The sequence below is a fragment of the Lolium rigidum genome, chromosome 7 (genome assembly GCF_022539505.1).
Source record: "Lolium rigidum isolate FL_2022 chromosome 7, APGP_CSIRO_Lrig_0.1, whole genome shotgun sequence".
Lineage (NCBI taxonomy): Eukaryota > Viridiplantae > Streptophyta > Magnoliopsida > Poales > Poaceae > Lolium > Lolium rigidum.
Window position 1 is genome coordinate 25,901,393 of NC_061514.1, and position 18,323 is coordinate 25,919,715.

Consider the following 18,323-nt stretch of genomic DNA (forward strand, 5'->3'; position numbering starts at 1 on the left):
CGGTGCTACCTGCAGCCTGAAAATGTCAACAAATTAAAGATCGCTCAAGATGCCCTCTGCTCGCTAGTTGGCACGCTGATCGATATGAAGACATGCATGGTCGTTTCTGATTACTTGTCTCATGATGGAACAAGTTACTGACAGTACCCAAATACAAAAAGAAGAAAAACTTGGTCCTTCGGCGGGGGGAATTTTTCGAATAATTTTAAGTAACCTTTCAAGTTGAAAAGATTGTAGGCTGCAGCTATACAACTGCTTTAAGATCTCGTACAAGCCAGGTAGCTAGATTACTTACTCACTAGTCAATACAGTCACTAGCTAGGACAACAGCTTGTGAAAAATGGAGTATTAGAAGAAAAAAGACTAAAAGAGCGGCATGCCCGATCAACAAACAGGTGAAAGATGGTTCAAATAATTAAGCACTAGAAAAGATAGATGATTCGCAGGAATCATACGTGCAAGCAGTAGTACAACAAAGAATTAAGATGCACGATAAGAAGAATCAGGGCACCTTCAGGCTAGGGCGTGGCCATGCCATGAAACAGGGGTTCACCCATCCACTGGAGGTGCAAAAGTCTGCCAAGATTAGTGACTGCCGCTTGGTGTTGGTTTTGGTCTTGGTGGTGCCTTCCCAGAGTATGTCCTTGAGGCGAAAGGCAAGGTACCTGATGCCGTTATTCCTGTAGCCCATCGAGAGCAGCACGATGCCGGCGGTCACGTCATAGACCTTCAGCACTTTGCTAGGAGTCACAGGACCGGCAAACAGATCCAATTCCGAAGCATCCACCCTCCATTGCCGCTCCCATGACGACCCGTCATCGTCCTTGAGGAACCAAACCCGTATGTCGAGCTTGTATTGATATTTGGTTGAGACGGATACAATGCAGGTTATGCTGTCCTCTGTGTCCCCTAGGGCGTATGACGACGATTGGTGTACTTCACCCGGGAGGGCTACATGGGAGAACTCCATGGAGCTGACATGGAGCGAGGTGAGCTTTTCCGCATTGGTCCTCCAGTAGATGCGCCCGCCGGCGTGCATGGGCAGGTAGTGGTTCGAGTGCGGGCCGCCTCTCCGTGGTGCCTTGATGCCTTTAGGCGCCAGCAGGTGCGAGCACCACTCGCCCGTGCGCGAGCTGTAGACGTGCGGGCGCACCCTGCCTCCGCCGGTGCTCTCTAGGCAGAGCACGCGGAATGAGGTCGCGCCGCCGCACGACGGGAGGAAGCAACAGAACGACGACTCGCCGCCGACGATGTTGCTGGTGTAGTGGGGTATGTGCAATTGCGAGCTGGCGACGGGGTCGAACACGGCCATGCAACGGTCGCCGGTGAAGAGGAGGAGGCCGTGGCGGCAGTCCATGAGGCGCCACTCGTAGTCCTCCAAATCCAAGTCCGCGAGACAGAAATCGCCGCGGCGGACGATGCCAGCGACGTCGCGGTCGGGGAGGCGGAGCGCGCGGTGGAAGGACGGGATGACGCCGCCAACGACCGAAGCGAAGTAGCCCAGCAGCGGAGCCGGCGAGATGATGCGGCTGGCGACGTTGCGCAACCGCGAACTGGCAAAAGCGGCCCTGGCGAGTGAGGGCAGCGACGGGAGGCGGCGGAGGATCTCGGAGAGGATGTCGTCGCCGAGCGACATTAGGGTAGTGGGTTCGCGCTTGTGGCTGCGCGCGGTTGCCATCTCACCGCAGAATTAGTGTCTGTGGGGATGCGCGTACGGGGACGGAATGGGAGATGGAGGGGCGGTGGGGGAAGCCGCCGGCGACGCGGCGACGGCGCCCGGCGGTGGCAGAGGCTGCGCAGCGATGGGAGACTCACCACATATATAGGGAGGCTGCTTGGGTGGGCTACGGCCCAACCAAATGCACCTCTCACTGCTGGGCCGACTAAGATGCACAGGCGCTTTGTATTATTTTCAACCTTTTAGTGAAAATAGTTTTAACACCAAAACCGCAGCAAAACCTTAGAGGCGCCCTAGAAAAACTCCCATCAAAAAATTTCGCAAACTATTTTACCCATGTAGTGTACCGAATCATATCCATAGACACGAAACCCGAAGTTAGGGAGCACAAATCTCGGTAAAGCCTAAATAGAGTTCTTTTAAAAAAAACACGGTACAACGTAGATGCTCATATACACACGAACACACTCACCTCTATGAACGCACACACGCACACCCTACCTCTATGAGTACCTTTAGAAGACGTACACCATACCTCTATGAGTACCTTTAGAAGACTGAGCCGGCGGATTGGATTGAAATTGACGAAATCACCACATGCACCTCGCTATCGACGGGACTATCACCTAATGAATATTTCGCCTTTATGACTCACACAGATGTCAAACCTGGGAGTTTAAACTCTATTGAGCTAGAGGCACAACCACCTAACCTCAGGTTTGTTCTCAGCCTAAATAAAGTTAACTCAGTAGGGACAAATAAATACAAGTACAGTTATAGATTTGGCACTCACCTCTCAAGAGATCGTGCGCCCACGCGACAAATAAACATCACAAGTACAGTTACAGATTTGGGGGTCATTGCCCTCTATCATAATAACTCGCACAATCAACAAGGAAAGCACGACAATATCTAGTATATCAGATTTAGCTGAGCAGCATGTGCATAGCCCACACTCAAATCTAGTCTAACTGAACCAGACATTGTTGTCGTTACAAGATATCATCTCGGTGTTACTGTTAGCATCAGAAAAATGTACAGTGGGGCTCGGGGGACAAGGCGTGTCACTACAATGAGAGGGCAAGCTCGGCCCACGCCAGGGAAGACTCCTTGAGGATCCCGGCTGCAGAGAGGTCGATGCCCGTCTCCAGCGCCCCCGCGATGATCTGCATCGACGGCCGCTTCGACGGGTCGGGGTCGATGCAGCGGCTCACCACGCTGCAGATCACCGCCAGGTCCTCGGTTCTCACGTTGCTCAGCTCAGGGTCCACCAGCTTCCCGATCTCCTCGGGCTGCTGAAGGTACTTGATAGCCTGCAAACAAAAATGCAGAGAATCAGAATGAACAATGCAAACATTTCATTTTGCTCCACACTGTACATTTATGTTAGACTGAGGTTGAGAAGCAGATTGTTATTGGCTCACCCAGTCGACTAAGTAGCCTTTGTCCTTGCAATAAGGAAGCCGTCCACTGATGATCTCCAGCAGAATCACACCGAACGCAAACGTGTTGCCTTGAACATCTGCCTGTTTGTCCTCCGAGGAGTCGCGGCCACGGAAAGAGGCCTTGTTATTGAAGTGGCCCAGGGCCTTCTCGTGTCTCGAGAAGAGCATTTTCCAGCACTCAAAGTCGACCAGCTGTTTTTCAGCGAGTTAGAGCTTATATTCATCGAAAGAAGTATTTGCCAAAAAAGCATGCGGTACCTTGGGGGTAAAATCTTCTGTGACATAAACTGAGTTGGAGTTCAGCTCTGATATTGCAAACGGAGGCTGCAACTCGGTGTGCAAATACCTTAAACCTTGGGCGATACCGATAGCTATCTTCATTCGCCTGAACCAAGAGAATTGGGCTGCTTCCCCATCTATAAAAATCAAGTAGAGACTAAATCAGTAACCCATGTTAAATGCAGTAATTGGGCTGCACATAATCATCAACACAATAAAGAAGCTAGCTTACAGTGTAGGTGCTCGTATAGGGTCCCATTTGATGCGTATTCAAAGACTAGCATCCTGGAAAATGGATCGCTTTCTCTGCAATAGCCCAAAAACTTTGCTGTGTTCTCATGATTCAACCTTGCCAGATCAATAACCTACAAGATTCATCCCATTTATTTTAATTTTGGGTAAAAAAACATTTATGCACATTATTTCAGACAAACTAATTTACCTTGTTCTGGTAAAAGAGTTCATGCTGGCTAGTCCAATGACCCTCAAAGGCGCATAATGATATAACAGAAACCTCAGGTCCATCCTTCATGGTTCCTTTGTAAACTACAGTCTCTGGAGTTGAGCCAATAATGTTGCTAAAATCCTCACAGGCTACTTCTAGTTCCTGGCGACTTAACTTTGGCAAACTTTTCAGCATATCAGAATCTGAAAAAACATGAATATTTTTAGCAACATTATATGGACAGGAAACTAATCATGTAATCAAACATCCTATTTATATGATAAGCTTAATACCAACCAATCAATACTGTTATCTCGTCGCTCCAACTTTTTGATCTATTCCATGAGGATATTCTTATAGAAGGCTTTAGCTTGCAGCTTCTGGAAGCAGTGATTGCACCAGTGATCACAAAAACAAGCAGCAGAACACCAGTTGCGATTTCCAAAACAAGAAGCCAAGTTGGTTGCTGCACTCCATCATGCTTATGGTCAGAAGGGGCACGTTTGAATCCCTTTAAATGACCAGCTGCAGAAGCACCTACAACAAATGAATAAATTTCAGTCAATGGAAGCTGAAGAAGTGAAGATGATCTTAGGCAACAGCAAAATGCTACTCATGCAATTAACAGTTACAATCCATATTGGCGGTGCACTGATTTGAATATAGATTTTGCTTAAGTACTCCCCGTGGATTATTTCACAAATTTTAACACAAATTGAGGGCAGAGGTCAAAACTATCCTGTGTAGCTTATACGGGTAACTTGGACTGTAATGTTGGGCAGCATGCCAATAGCCCTCAACTCTTTTCAATTCCGAGCACACTGATCCAATGCCTAAAGGGCACACCTTACAGAAATGGACATGCCATGTCGCATAAGCAGCGTGATTTAAGGGATTACTATGTTCATAGCTAAAAGAAGGGAAAACATATTATCTGTCATGAACATATAGAATTAGTGATGGAAAAATCTACAGAGAATTTTTTAAGTGCAATCTGTATATAGTTATAAAGCATGATGTTTAGTATTAAGCGGATTAAATTAGTTGAATTCAAAGTACACCATGTAAATATATCTGCTTTGCAGTAAATACTGCAATAACTGTGTTAGCTTGTAGAGGCTAAGTCACATACTTGTACAAATTTGATGAGCTCGTTGTAGGATAGAGTACTCATCCTGGAAGCAGTTCCCCTGAAAACTTGACCTGCATACTAGCCACATAAATGTATGGACTTCTAACTGATATGAACAGTGGGAAGTGCTTTATGTAGTAGTACCTTGGAAGATACTTCAAACAAGGTGGGATTTTTCCAGCAAGGAAGTTGTATGAGAAATCTCCAACATTTAATCGAGGAGACGGGCATAACCCAGCATGAGCTGTGTATCTGACAGAACAAACAGACAATATTCAGATCAAGTAATGGTATACTGGAACATGGCCACACATTGGTTTTGTTTTGGTATTCTTACTGAAAATGCCATCAGCAGAAAAATGCTACTCCCTCTGATCCATAATAAGTGTCGGGAGTTTAGTTCAATTTTGTCCAAAATTGAAGTAAAGTCCCGACACTTATTATAGATTGGAGGGAGTAATAGAAGTTGCATGGACAAATTTAGCAAGTACTACAACTGAAACTTGTCCTTTTGGCTCTATTCTAGCTAATCATTGCTATGAAGATCAGTTCAACCTATTGTTCTGAATGAACCATGAAGATTTTGATGCCGCAGATTTAGTTATGATAAAATCCTTACACCATATCAACTTTCCATCAGTACTGAATTTACATGATTCAAATGTATCTACTGCATTGAGCAACACATACAGAAACAAAAGGAGGTGAGAGAAATCACCAACCCAGTATCTGCCATAGGAGAAAAACCAGTAGCATTGCTACCCGGAATCGAGCCTTTCAGTCTGTTCCTGTCCAACCTAAGCTCAACTAGATTTTGCAGCTTGCCCAGCTCTGGTGGTATGTTCCCGGTTAGCCCGTTGGAATGCAAGTTTCTACAAGAGATGAACAAAGTGGGCTTTAGTTTTCGTATCAGAGAAGCATCAGAAATTAAAAATCCCAAATTTGCTAATAAAGCAATTATGTATCTTACATTACGCTCACGCTGCTGAGTCCACTCAGCTCAGGAGGTATAGGGCCAGCGAGCCGATTCGCGCCCAAATCCAAGACCCTGAGGTTCCTCATCGAGCCCAGTTGCTTGGGGATTGTGCCAAAAAGCAGGTTATGATCCAGATACCTGCCCAAAAAAGAGACAGTCGGTTAAACCAAGTCCCTCAGAGAAGAGCTGAAAGCACAACGGAACAGCACATACAGCTCTTGCAGGAAGGTCAGCTGTCCGAGCTCGGGCGCGATGAAACCCTTGAGCGACGCATTCGACAGCCTCCTGCAAGACGCGGAGTCAAATCATGGGTAATCATCAGTTCCATCTCAGCATGATTTTGACCGATTAGGCAAGTACAAAACTTAGTTGGCCTTTCACTGCTGGGCAAAGCTAGTGACTACTGATCAAACTGGCACATCAGAGTACTCTATTCTTACAAGACATCTGCACATCACACATCAGAAGCATCTACATCACAGATGACACAATCATTCTTGTTCTGTTCCGAAAGAAAGAGTTTAGCTACCAACTCCTAATGACCAAACCGGGGCTTAAGTGTGTAGCTAGGCAGCAACTTTTTGAGCTGGCAGTGATGAGCAGCAAAGGGCGAACGAGATCTACAAGGCGAGCGAGTGAGGGCGGCTTCTTACAGCGAGACGACGGGGCCCTGCGGCGAGGAGCAGATGACGCCGCGCCAGTCGCAGGCGCTCCCGTTCCCGTCGGCGTCGGTCCAGTCGGCCAGCGCCGAGTGCGGGTCGTCGATGACCGCGCGCTTGAAGGCGAGCAGCGCCGACACTGCCACGAAACCAGCGAAATACATGTCAGACATTTGGCAGCATTTGCGATTCAACGATACGGACAGAGGACGGCACGGATTCGTAAGCCCGCGCGCAGATCAGAGAAATGCGGGCATGAATGAAGGTGAGCAAAGGTTCGAATTTTGCGCGCTGATTTCTCGGAAGAAACGTGCAGTCCGTCGTCAGATCAGCACAGGGATTTCAAACAGGGTGGGAGGAAAAGGAAGCAGGTTCATACCAAAACTAACATTCACAGACAACGCCCAGAGATTTAGCAAGATTTTTTTTTTGAAGCAAATACAGTTAGACAGAGTGAAAAAAAAAACACGGCGCGAGCAGCGGGCGGCACTGACCGTCGCCGCCGACGGAAGGAGGCGCCGCGGAGCACAGCGGAAGCAGCGCGGCCACCCCGCAGTGCAGGGCGAGGAGCACGACGCAGGGGACCGGCCCGGTCCAATGCCGCCCCATGTCCGAAGCCCACTCCCGGTCGAGCAACAAGAAATAGCAAGGAGATCACAGAGCCATGCTCCGCCGCCGCCGCCGACGCCGCCGCGTGGGGGAGGTGGTTGGCTCGGCTGGGGAGTGGAGGAGCAGTTGAGTAAAGAGAGAGCGGTGCGGTGCGGGAGCAGGTGCAGAGGAGTGGAGAATGTTGCGGTGATCTAGCGAGAGCGAGCAGGAAATAAATGGCGTGGCAGGGTCAGGGAGCAAGGAAGGAGAGGGTGGCGGATTAGTTATTGCGCCCACTAACTCTGCCGTTAATTTTAAATCCGCCAAATTAAATCTAGGAACACGGGACACGGGAGTATCTTAATTTCTTTATAAGACTGCTTACCGAGTGTAGTATAGGAGTATTTAAACGTATCCCTTTGAATCTTCTCCCGGGAGGTGTGGTCCGCTTTTGACCGTTCCTTTCTGATCATGTGGTCCTCCAGTTTTCACAAAGGATTTTTACATTTTACAGAGGGAGGCTGTTAAAACCACATATATGGCCTTGTTTATACAAGCTCAGCCAATTACTCGAAATATACTCTTAGCCCGTTTTGCAGACCGGTTTCTAGTTGTGTAGGCCCAAGTAAATATCTAGAAAAATGTTGGGTTGACAAATTTTTCGACGCTCTTTTTACACTCGCGTTTGTTGGTTACGAGAAGGGAATCGGATGTCCACCCAAAACACGGTGGATAATACACCGCCAAACACTAAAATCCATTGTTTTCAAACGAGGCCTAAGGGGAATGGATATTTTCAATTTTGCTTTCACCGTTCCTTCTGTCTGGTGGGATAGTTATATTTGTTTTTTTTAATACAGTATGGAAAAGCCTCTACAATGATTGTTTTGACATAATAAGAAACCAAATATGTGTCCCTGAAACATGGGTTATACATTCGCTTACCTAACCAAATGAGCTATAGTCGTTTCATTTTTACATTTGTATTGTGTGAGTTAGATAGCAGAATCATGAAAAACTCTTCAAATCATGATGCGTAGTAAGGATGAGACGAGCGACAGAGAAATAGTCGGGATAGAAAGGAGGGGTGGGGATGGGGCAATGACCGGCGAGCAACGGCGACCAAATCAACGTCACACGGTATGACGAAGGGGTAGCGAGCATCCCGTCGAGCTTAGAGGGGTGGCTATTCTCTTGACTGCGTCCCCCAAGGCAACATGCGAGGAAAATGATGAGTGCGTCAACGTGCATGGGGCGTTGGAGCAGAGTATAAGCAGGTCCGACAAATGTGAAGGCGTTGTCACAACTCCATTGTTGTAGGACAATTTATCTGACTTAGTGGTCTGAAATAAATTGGAAGGTTGTTGTACGGGTTACCAAAGTAAAAAAAAGTTCATTTTTACAATAAAAGAGAAATAGAGAAAAATCACGCAGTAGGGAAGCACATCACGGCGGTTTCAGATTCTAGAATGGCTTCTCTCAGAAAGTACCCTCACTCGGCTTCTACTAGAAGCCCCCCTATCCCAAATTCGAAGAAGCCATCCAAGAAGCCGAAAAGAAGCCTTCATTAGTATCTAGTTTGTCTTATATTTCGACATAGAATTTTGGGGTGGCTCCCGTGAATGTGATCATTCCGATTCGTATGAGTGCAAAGAAGCCTTTTGGGACTAGGATCTTGTCGCTTGGCATCCCGGTCAGCCGTAGAAGGGAAGCAAACAGCTTGGGCTTGTACTACGCATGACTCCAGTGGTATTTTTTGTTTTGCAACTTACGGTACGGGCACCACCAAATGAATCTGGGTCCAGTTGGTCCGCAAACTGCAAGACTCATTTGACCGGACTGGAATTGAAGAAACACGCTATATAGGCTCGCACGCATGGTCCTGCCCCTATCGCAATGTTGAACTTGCTGTTGCCCCATAGATACAGTATTAGCACAAGTCTAAATACAGCGTGTTCCGTCGAATATTGTCAGTGTTCTATTCCTTCTATTTATTTATGTGCGTATTGTGAAACCAGGGAAATGGTACTTCAAGACTCTTTTCGGGGGCTCAGTTTCTCCGTCTAATGTTTGATTTGTAATGCCAAACTATATGTATGAATATAAATAAATTTTCAAATGATCCTAGGCACTACCAGGGTCTCTTTGGAATGCCATGGCTACGGAAAAGCAGTTAATAGGGCTAATTGATGAGAAAAATGTACCAAGCAGCCAACCAGGTCTCAGATCACCGCCCACCGAAAGGAAGAAACAAAAGCAGCATTCAAGGCCACCATCGATCGAAACACCTGCTTTTTAAAGTGCAGCACCACAGTGCAATTAGAAGAAAAAACTATTCCAACTAATTCTTGGCAACATTGCACTTCACTGTACTGCCTTAGTTTCAATTTGGTGGATAATAATAATACTAGCACTAATTGCATGTTCATCCTCTGCCTCTGGACAGTCATTCTCACGCAGAAATGACATCTACTCTACTCATGCTTCTACAGCTGGTACTACTTGGATATGCAGCATGCAAGACATGGCCCCCATGTTTGCGTGTGAAAATGTGTGGGATGGGCCTTGAGTGATTTGGAAGCAAAACTAACTCCAAGATGGCTGCCTCCTTGATTTCTCACACTTTTCCACTAGTGCTTGAGCTGGGGGGGTCACCACACTTTGGTAATATATTTATACAGTTCATTCAAGACACATGAAAAATAAGCATTTCCTTCAGATCATGGGCACTGGCCATGCATGTGAATAGGTAACAATATCATTGCAGTGAGTGCCAAGATAGATGTTTCTGTCCATCCGCCTACCATGTTCCTGAATCCAGAATACAAGCAAGGCCAAGAACATGCACATATCCTTTCTGCAAAAGGGTAGTAATGTTTTTCTTAAGCTAGCTGTGAGAGGAGGGGATCACCTTCATTTTCAGCTCTAGAAATGTCAGGATTTTCTCTGAGGTGGGTGGGTCCTTGTCCCTAGAGGATGATGGCACACCTACTAAAGATCTCAGTGGCCATGTTCCCAGCTGAAAACAGGGGGTACTACTAGTCAAGCCATTTTGCGAATAAAATAAATAAATAGAAACCATTGTGATAATCAAGGGCAGCACTGTGCTCATCATATCATACGCAAGGATGTCTTGTGGTGTTCAAGGCAGTGCATGTGCTCACTTGGGGCCAGGTCTTTTTGGTCTCCCTCCTGCCTCTATCTTTCCCTCTCTGAGGTTGCCACCTTTTAATTTCAGCAAATCATCAAATGGACCCATCACCCCATGTCAACAGCCATATCCAACCTACCTTCTTTCTTCACTTCCATAAAACAGTTCTGTCCAGAGGCTGAGACAGTGAGATTATCATCCCAACACCTGTTTTCTCCTCCCAAGTATGCTTACTTGATTAGATCTGCACCAGCAAAAGTGTTTTAGAGGACAAAAGTGTGGTACTTAGCAATGATCCAGGAAGCAGATGCTGGTGGCCTTTGACGCGATGCTTTCGCAAAGTAGCTGGTAGTTAACGAGAAAGGAAGATGAGATGATAAATAAACTAAAGTTTCAGAGAAAAAATATATAATAAAGGAGACAAGAAGGCTTTTTGATGCCTTGTCATTTGTGTTGGATAATTGCAGCCATCCTGCCCTGATCATGCATGCACCAGGTTCCAAGCATAACAGACAACATGCATAGATTCTGGAGAATTGGATTGTTAAACTGTTTTCTAAAACCAAGCTTACAATTAGTTTTGTCTGGTTTGTTTATAGGTAAGCTGCACAAACACCTTTTAGACAGTTACCAATTTTTTTCCTTCAAATTGGCACTTGTCTTCTAATAAACCTCACTGCTTCATATATCAACATAAGCAGAAGAAAATAAATGCGCATCTGTTTTATACTTTATATAGTCTGACAGTAAGTGTGTGAAGTGTGAACTGAAGCAGTAGTGTAGAATAGTGGTGTGAAGCTGAAGCAAGTACATCTCTTTTTGATGAGATCCTAAGCAACACCAAAGACCTCTACTCAAATACTCTCACTTTACCCTGTACCATAAACAGACATCATGCATAGATTCTGGAGAATTGGATTGTTAAACAGTAGCTAGTTCCTAAAACCAAGCCTACAATTGGTTTTGTCTGGTTTGTTTATAAGCAAACTCCACAAGCCATACATGGTGACCATTTTTACCTCTCACACCGACATTCTCAGATTATCTCATGTATAACATAAAACAAAAGATTTAGAAAAATCCACATCTTCTCTACTTTACATCTCCTGACAGCATGTGAGTGAAGCGGTAGTGTAGAACAGAACAGTGGTGTGAGGCTGAAGCAAATACATCTTTTTTTGAAGAGATCCTAAGCAACACCAAAGTTCTCTCTACTCAGTACTCCTGCACCCAGCACCATACCATAAATCCCACAATGTGAGGCTCCAACTGGCAGTGACTTGCAAATGAAGCCTAAAAGACAAACAAACAAAGAAACAAGAAATGTCAAGATCTCTTGCAGTGTTTTCCTTCTTGCAGTTTGTCTAGTTCCAAAAAGGAAAAAATATGCTGGAAGAACAGAACAGTGGAGCACTGGAGCCAGAATCAGGAACTTGTTGGTGTACTGTGCTGTGGTAGGCACTTTTGGCCTGATGTGTTGTCAATAAGAAGTGCTTGTCAGTTTCTCAAGGACTGGAGTGAGGACAAGAGTGGAGAGTTTGGTGTGCATTATTTGGGAGGGCCATCGACTATTTAGATCATTTCTCATGGACCGATGGAGAAGTGCCAGGGCCATAATGTAGCTTTCTCAATTATTAAGTCTGCACATTTTTGTTTCTTTCAGCATTCTGTAGTTCAGCTCACCACTGTATAGGCAGTTCTGCACTTTTTTTTCGGGTGCCGACATGTTTCATGAGACGGAGATTGATCAAAATTTGAATGTATCTAGGTACTATTTAGTGTCTAGATACATCCAAATTTAAGCAAATTTCAGACATGGGACGGAGGAGTAGTATATAACCAAAACATGATGATTTTATCGGTTGGTTGCTCAGCGGTTAACTCTCACTCCTTGCATCCTCAAAGTCGCCGCTAGCAATAGCATGGCGTGTTTTCCTATGTTTCTGCAACAACTTTTATGTATCCAAAATATGTCATGTTTGTTAGCAGCTGTACTATTCCTGTTTTGAGAGCAGTTAACCCGTACCACGCAACAGTTGCTTACAACAAGTTTGGCCAGCACACGGAAACTACAGTAATCCTGAAAAGTTAGACCTGAATCTGCACTTCTTCTATTTTAATTGAATTTTATCATGTTTAACACGACTGTGAAAAAATATGCAAAAAGGGGGTCTTAACCAAGATCCTGATGTTGGCCATTTTGCACACTGCCGGAATGAAGCACCCTTACGAGCGAATCAGAAGTCCGCGCTCAACTATAACTTTTGATTGTTAAATTAATCCAATCCTGCCTGGCCTCAGATATGAACCAGTGTCGCCGCTCTGTAAATCTACGTCTCCAAGTCTCCAGGATTGGGAAGAGAAAGAACGGACAACTGTTAATCAGATCTTAACAAGGAATGAAGTGCTGAAGAGTGCGACTGGGCATATCACAGATAAATATGACCAGGCATGAAGAATGTTATACTGTAACTGAATACTGTTTTGTGTAGCTTCGGACAACTCGGTAGACTTACATGAAGAGTGCCAGGTCTAAGATGGCTGTGAAAGAGTTTATATGATTTGACTTAATTAGTATAGAAGTTGCTAAGCACAATCTAATAAAGGTTACTAACAGATCAAAATCAACAACTTCAGCCTAAGGCTCTGGGAGCACATAAAACGAAGTAGAAAGCCTAGACTGAACCAAGAAACTCTGCTGCTATTGACGGAGAAGTTATAGCAGGCAAGCAGATCATACTTCAACTCTTTAACCATTAACTATAATGAAACCAAAGGGTCAGCACAACTAGCATAAAAGAGAAACCCTCCAGCCTTAAACGTTTTCTCAATGTTAAGGACATATGCCGGAACCAAAAATTACCTGTGCAAGTACGGCATGCACAAACGCTTTCTGTATTTCTTGGCATTATGTCTTGTGATTTTTTTTCCAGATTAACTATTTATCGAAATTAGAAGGCTTCTACGGGTATTTCCAGCTTAACACGCTTCAACACATGTCCTCTTGTCATATATTGAGAAATGACTAGCTAGTAGCCAGCAATGAAGAGCAAAGATCCAGCCTTAGCCTCAATCAGATTATGCATGTTGGGGCATTTGATAGACAAATACAGTGGGTCTAGACCTAAAGGAGCTACACAGCTAGAGTAAAGATATTTAATGTGTGACAGCTCCTTCATCTTTTCTTCTTCTCGCTAACAACTAAACGAACAAAAAGTACACAGTTAACAATCCCTAAAAACACCTCATAGTGTCAAACATCACACAGCTTTGTAGGTTTGCTACAGGCTACAGTTGTTCAGGGCTTCACAGAGTTGTGCAGAAGTATAATGCTAAACTAGCTAAAATCAAGGGAACTTCACACACGAACCTCTGGCATGCAGCATCGAACATGGATGGTTATCACCGTTGAACTTTAAATGAATCAAGAGATGCTGGCTTAGCGCGCCACCGGCCAAAAAATGGGGCCTCTCTAAGAAGCTCAAGCATCTGCTGGTACTCACAAGCCATATCCTGAAACAGAGATCAGACACAATCATTGATTGCAAAGAAATAGGAATATTTTGCGTTATCCTCAGTTCCTAACTCATTATGCATTTGTGTAATTAGGTTTTACAGTATAAGATAAAATACCTTGATTGCACGATAGGACAGTTCCTCATGCTGGAATTTTGTGACTAATGGATGTTCAAGTGAAATAAAGGCCTCTGCCAATCTTATCCTGCCATTGAAACACAGATTATCATGACAGGTTTACACCGGAATACTAGGAACGGGAAAGGAAACTCCCTCTTACTTGCAGAGCATTGACTCGGTGGAGGGTAAGCATGCTGCCTTTGAAGATGTACCTTGTTTTCTCCCAGTTGTTCCTAAAATAACTTCATGCAAACCGGATTTATTCCAGCATATTGAGTACCTAATTAAAGATAAAAGGCAAAGCTAAGCTTTTTCTAAAAGTTGAACCGAAAAATGGTACATATAAATACACACACAATAAGAATAGAATGAAAAGGAGTTCAAAATGGCAACAAACCATACAACTAACTACCCGCATGTCAAAGGGGGTATATCTCCCAGAGTCTGATGAAACTCTTTCGGCGGAATAGGTGCCTCGAAAAATAGTGGCTGCAGGCATAGAAAAGGTCCACTAATATGAATCATGAAGATTTTTTTTGTCTTACTGCTGAACTAGAAGAAAAAAAACCAACCTTGTTTGGTTTGAAAGAGGCAGGGAATATTCTGGATAGAGAGGATAAACGAGCACAAAGAACTTTGTCAACGTTACTTTCAATACAAAACCCTTCAGGTGCACCATCAGGGGACTGTCCAATGGTAACGGTGGACAAATACAAGGGTTCCAGAATGTGTGACAGCAATGCACCTGCAGAAGAACACCGATCAACGAAGTCATCACACTTGACCAAGTAAGAAAAATCATGATCAGTAGAGGGACAAGAATATAACAGAATTTAGAACAAGAAATGGTTGCCATTAAAAGTGATCTGTACCATATACTTTATGTACATCACATGGCCATTAAATATCAAAATAAGTTATCTTACATAGTCACAATATGGATCTGCACGCAATTGGTTCAGAAAAACAGACCTTGAATTCCAACGACGCACCAGCGAGTAATTTTGTCAAAACAGCTCATTGACAATGTTGTATCACCACGCCCTGGCTTCCTCTGAACAAAACCACCATCTAATACACAAAGCAGTATGTCAATAAGAAAATGTGTAATCAACTCGTAACAATGCAAACAAAAATGATAGATCTATCCACATTCGAAGACATATGAAACACCTACATGATCTATAAGTGTGTGTCCCCCCTCCCAACAAGTTAAGCATGCAAGAAAAATATGTAGATGCCCCAATTCCAAGTATAGCAAACCTCTTGCACTTTGATCAATGGTCAGTGGTCACTAATGCACTAATGTTGAGTTGTCATAGCTAAGTGCATCACACTTCCATGGCACTGCCCAATTCACATCACATACAAAAAAAATCTGATAGATAAACTACATGATCCTGAAAACCTTTGTGCCAGGTCATGGGCCAATTCAGCCAGTTTGCCAAATCTATATGTCATTAGTAGCAGCTCCAGGCATTGACCTACAGCTATGCTGAACACCAAGGATAAGAAAGAATCATACCAGCGCATCCATTCACCGCAATATCCGGCTGTATCCTTGGAACCTCTGTGGGTGACGGCGGCACCGGCATGACCCCACCTGCACCACCAATTCACAAAATAAATTAACTCAGATCAATTTTTCATACTATGCGCTCCATAATATACATTAACTTTCAAATCAGCTTTGGGACGAACAACATCAAAAAGCCATGTACATGAGCTGGGTGAGCACACGGCATAATTTAGCTCTGAAAGAACACCATGGAAAAGCATGCAACATACAGGGGAGCTGGGTGATGTAGAGGTGGAGCTGATACCCGTCCCTCAGCCTCCACCGCCCACCGGAACCGGACGGAACCAGCCAGCTCGGCGGGCTGCCGGCGCCGATCTCGGCGTAGAGGAGGCGGAGGAGCGCGCGGCGGGCGACGACCTCGGCGTGGGCGTCGTGGACGAGGTCTCCGCGGGGGCCCAGGCGGGACGCGCCGAGGCACTTGGTGCCGGTGGCGAGGGACAGGACCTCAGGGCCGAGCGGGTCCTGCGGGGAGGAGAGCAGGAAGGCAGCGAGCACCGTGGACTCGCGCCCCTGCGGCTTGCCCTTCTTGGGGAGGGAGGAGTAGCGTCGCAGGGCCGCCGAGGAGGCGGCGCTGGCCCACTGGGCGCCGTCTTGCGGCGGCGTCGGCGACGAGGTGGAGCGGTGCATGGCGGCGCGAGGAGAGCGTACAGAGTTCAACGGAAAAGAGAAGGAAAGCGTATTAGAGAGCAGAAGACGGTCAGCTGATTCTACGCTTTTGTGTCACGGTTGTGGTACCTGTAAATACAGCTTCCATGTTCCAAGCCTTGTGCTGTATAAACTACGAATCTATGATGTATTTGTAATTTTGTTTCACGGGAAAAAAAAAGAACAGGGCACTTAAAACTTTTGGGATGAACCGCTTTGGCTTGACAATGTAATATAATGGGCCTCTTGGAAATGGGACATGCACATCGACCCTAAAATGCAAATTCCATATTTACTGAAAACAGAAATTCCGTTTTCGAGTCTGTTGCGCCTGGAAACGTTGTTTCGTAATTGTTTCTGTTAAATTCCGTTTTCGTTTGCGGTCTGCAAAATCCGTTTCTATTTCCATATCTTCATTCCATTTCCCTTTTCCACGAAAATGTTGGAAACTTTCCGCTTAATTTTCATCGGTGTTGATCACTTTTTGGGTTACAAGTATCGATATCTTTCTTAACCATTATATTTTTGAAGAGATAAATCATAAAATATCTTACTAGCACTTATATTCTAGAAAAATCTACATTGGCGTTCCTTGCATTTTGCGGGATCCTAGCTAGCTGGACAAAAAAGGGTATCTTATTTATTTATTTTTTTTGCGGGTAAGGGTATCTTATTTCAAAGCTATGCCATCTTGTTTCTCTCAAATGAATACTTCAAAATAGACCTCTTCAAATTAATAACGAGTGAAAACTGCTTGGAGTACCCAAAAAAAAGTGAGAAAGAAACCTTTTGAAAGATTCTATATTAACTCTAGCTAAATCCTATAAACTGATACCTTTTGCCTTCGGAAAGAAAACCTTAAATGAAACGGAGTCTTGAAGAGATTAGACATCGATCAGTACCTCGTACTACAATTTAAAAATCGTGCGACGATGGCATCCGAAAGTCACTGCTACGCATGTGCTTGTATTGGCAGCAGCTAGTAACAAGTTGTAAAAAGAGAACATAATCAAAATAAGTTACAACGAAGATCAGCTAGCACATACCACTGGTTTTTTTTTTAGACAAAGGCAGCTGCATTCATTAGATCATCACTTGTTCAGTACATACGATGGACCTGATTATGTCAGGGACATCATTATACCAGGTCGACTCCAGATCATGTTCTGTCGACTTAGCGAGAACATGAGCTGCCTCATTACAAGAGCGACTGACATGGATAAAAGAGCAAGATACAAAAGACGGAGCCCTACTCTTAATATCGTACACTATGGCACCTAGCTCTGATCTGTCAGTAACAATAGTGTTTACTTTGCTTATCAAGGTTGCACAATCAGATGCCACAATAACTTTTTGGAAGCCAGCTTTTTCGGCAAAATTCAGGGCACACCGCATAGCAATGGCCTCCGCCAGCTCGGGATTTACCACCTGCTCCACATAATTTCTCCTGGCCGCGTGCACTAGACCCAGGTGGTTCCGAATTACTATGCCCACTCCCATACGTTGTGATTGTGAGAAGACTGCAGCATCAACATTTACCAACACGAACCCCTCTGGCGGCGGAGACCATTTCTGCACTGAAGTTTGGTTCTCACGCCTGGTAGAAGATGATGTGCTGAAATTATTCAACAAAATGAAGTCAATATAGGCTTTAATCTTCCCAGACACGCGATACGGGTGGGGCAAAGTCTCTCCATTTCTTACATTATTTCTATTATCCCATATGTGCCAGACAGCCACCGCAAAGATCATAGACTGAGAATCTGAGGCATTATTTAACCACTCAAGAAGCCATTGCTGAATGCTAGTAAATGTCTTCAGTTTTAAAGAGAAATGAAAGGTTTTTTTTAGGTCGGCCCAGATCTCTTTAACATACTGGCAACGAAGGAAGCAATGATCAAGAGTCTCAAATCTATTGCAGAAAATACACTCATACCTTGTCGGTATTGTACGCCTCTGGAGTTGATCATCCGTTGGAAGACAATTATGAGCCATTCTCCATAAGATAATTTTCATTCTATTTGGGCATTGAATTTTCCATAGTTTCTTCCATCTTTTTTCTGTTTCCTTCAGGTTTGAGGATGAGCCCCTTCCTACATGGTGCTGCCAG

The 18,323-nt window shown here is 44.7% G+C and overlaps 2 protein-coding genes across 2 annotated transcripts; both read right to left on the bottom strand.

Moving 5' to 3' along the window:
- Window positions 1–2,745: 2,745 nt before the first annotated feature.
- On the bottom strand, window positions 2,746–7,223 carry LOC124671057 (probable LRR receptor-like serine/threonine-protein kinase At1g63430). The gene is made up of 13 exons (XM_047207493.1): window positions 7,109–7,223; window positions 6,609–6,753; window positions 6,169–6,240; window positions 5,950–6,093; window positions 5,702–5,851; window positions 5,124–5,231; window positions 4,980–5,050; window positions 4,145–4,384; window positions 3,845–4,050; window positions 3,635–3,767; window positions 3,382–3,539; window positions 3,103–3,315; window positions 2,746–2,991 (listed from the first exon to the last, which is right to left on the bottom strand). Exons 1-13 carry the CDS (start codon window positions 7,221–7,223, stop codon window positions 2,746–2,748), a joined length of 2,001 nt encoding a protein of 666 aa, XP_047063449.1.
- A 2,717-nt stretch (window positions 7,224–9,940) lies between these two features.
- Window positions 9,941–16,195, bottom strand: LOC124676379 (tRNA-specific adenosine deaminase TAD1-like). Its single transcript, XM_047212453.1, has 9 exons — window positions 15,778–16,195; window positions 15,515–15,592; window positions 14,962–15,060; window positions 14,562–14,734; window positions 14,402–14,478; window positions 14,150–14,269; window positions 13,987–14,074; window positions 13,724–13,866; window positions 9,941–10,597 (listed from the first exon to the last, which is right to left on the bottom strand). The coding sequence occupies exons 1-8, from the start codon at window positions 16,193–16,195 to the stop codon at window positions 13,756–13,758; spliced, it is 1,164 nt and encodes a 387-aa protein (XP_047068409.1). The 3' UTR covers window positions 9,941–10,597; window positions 13,724–13,755.
- Between the last annotated feature and the right edge of the window lie 2,128 nt (window positions 16,196–18,323).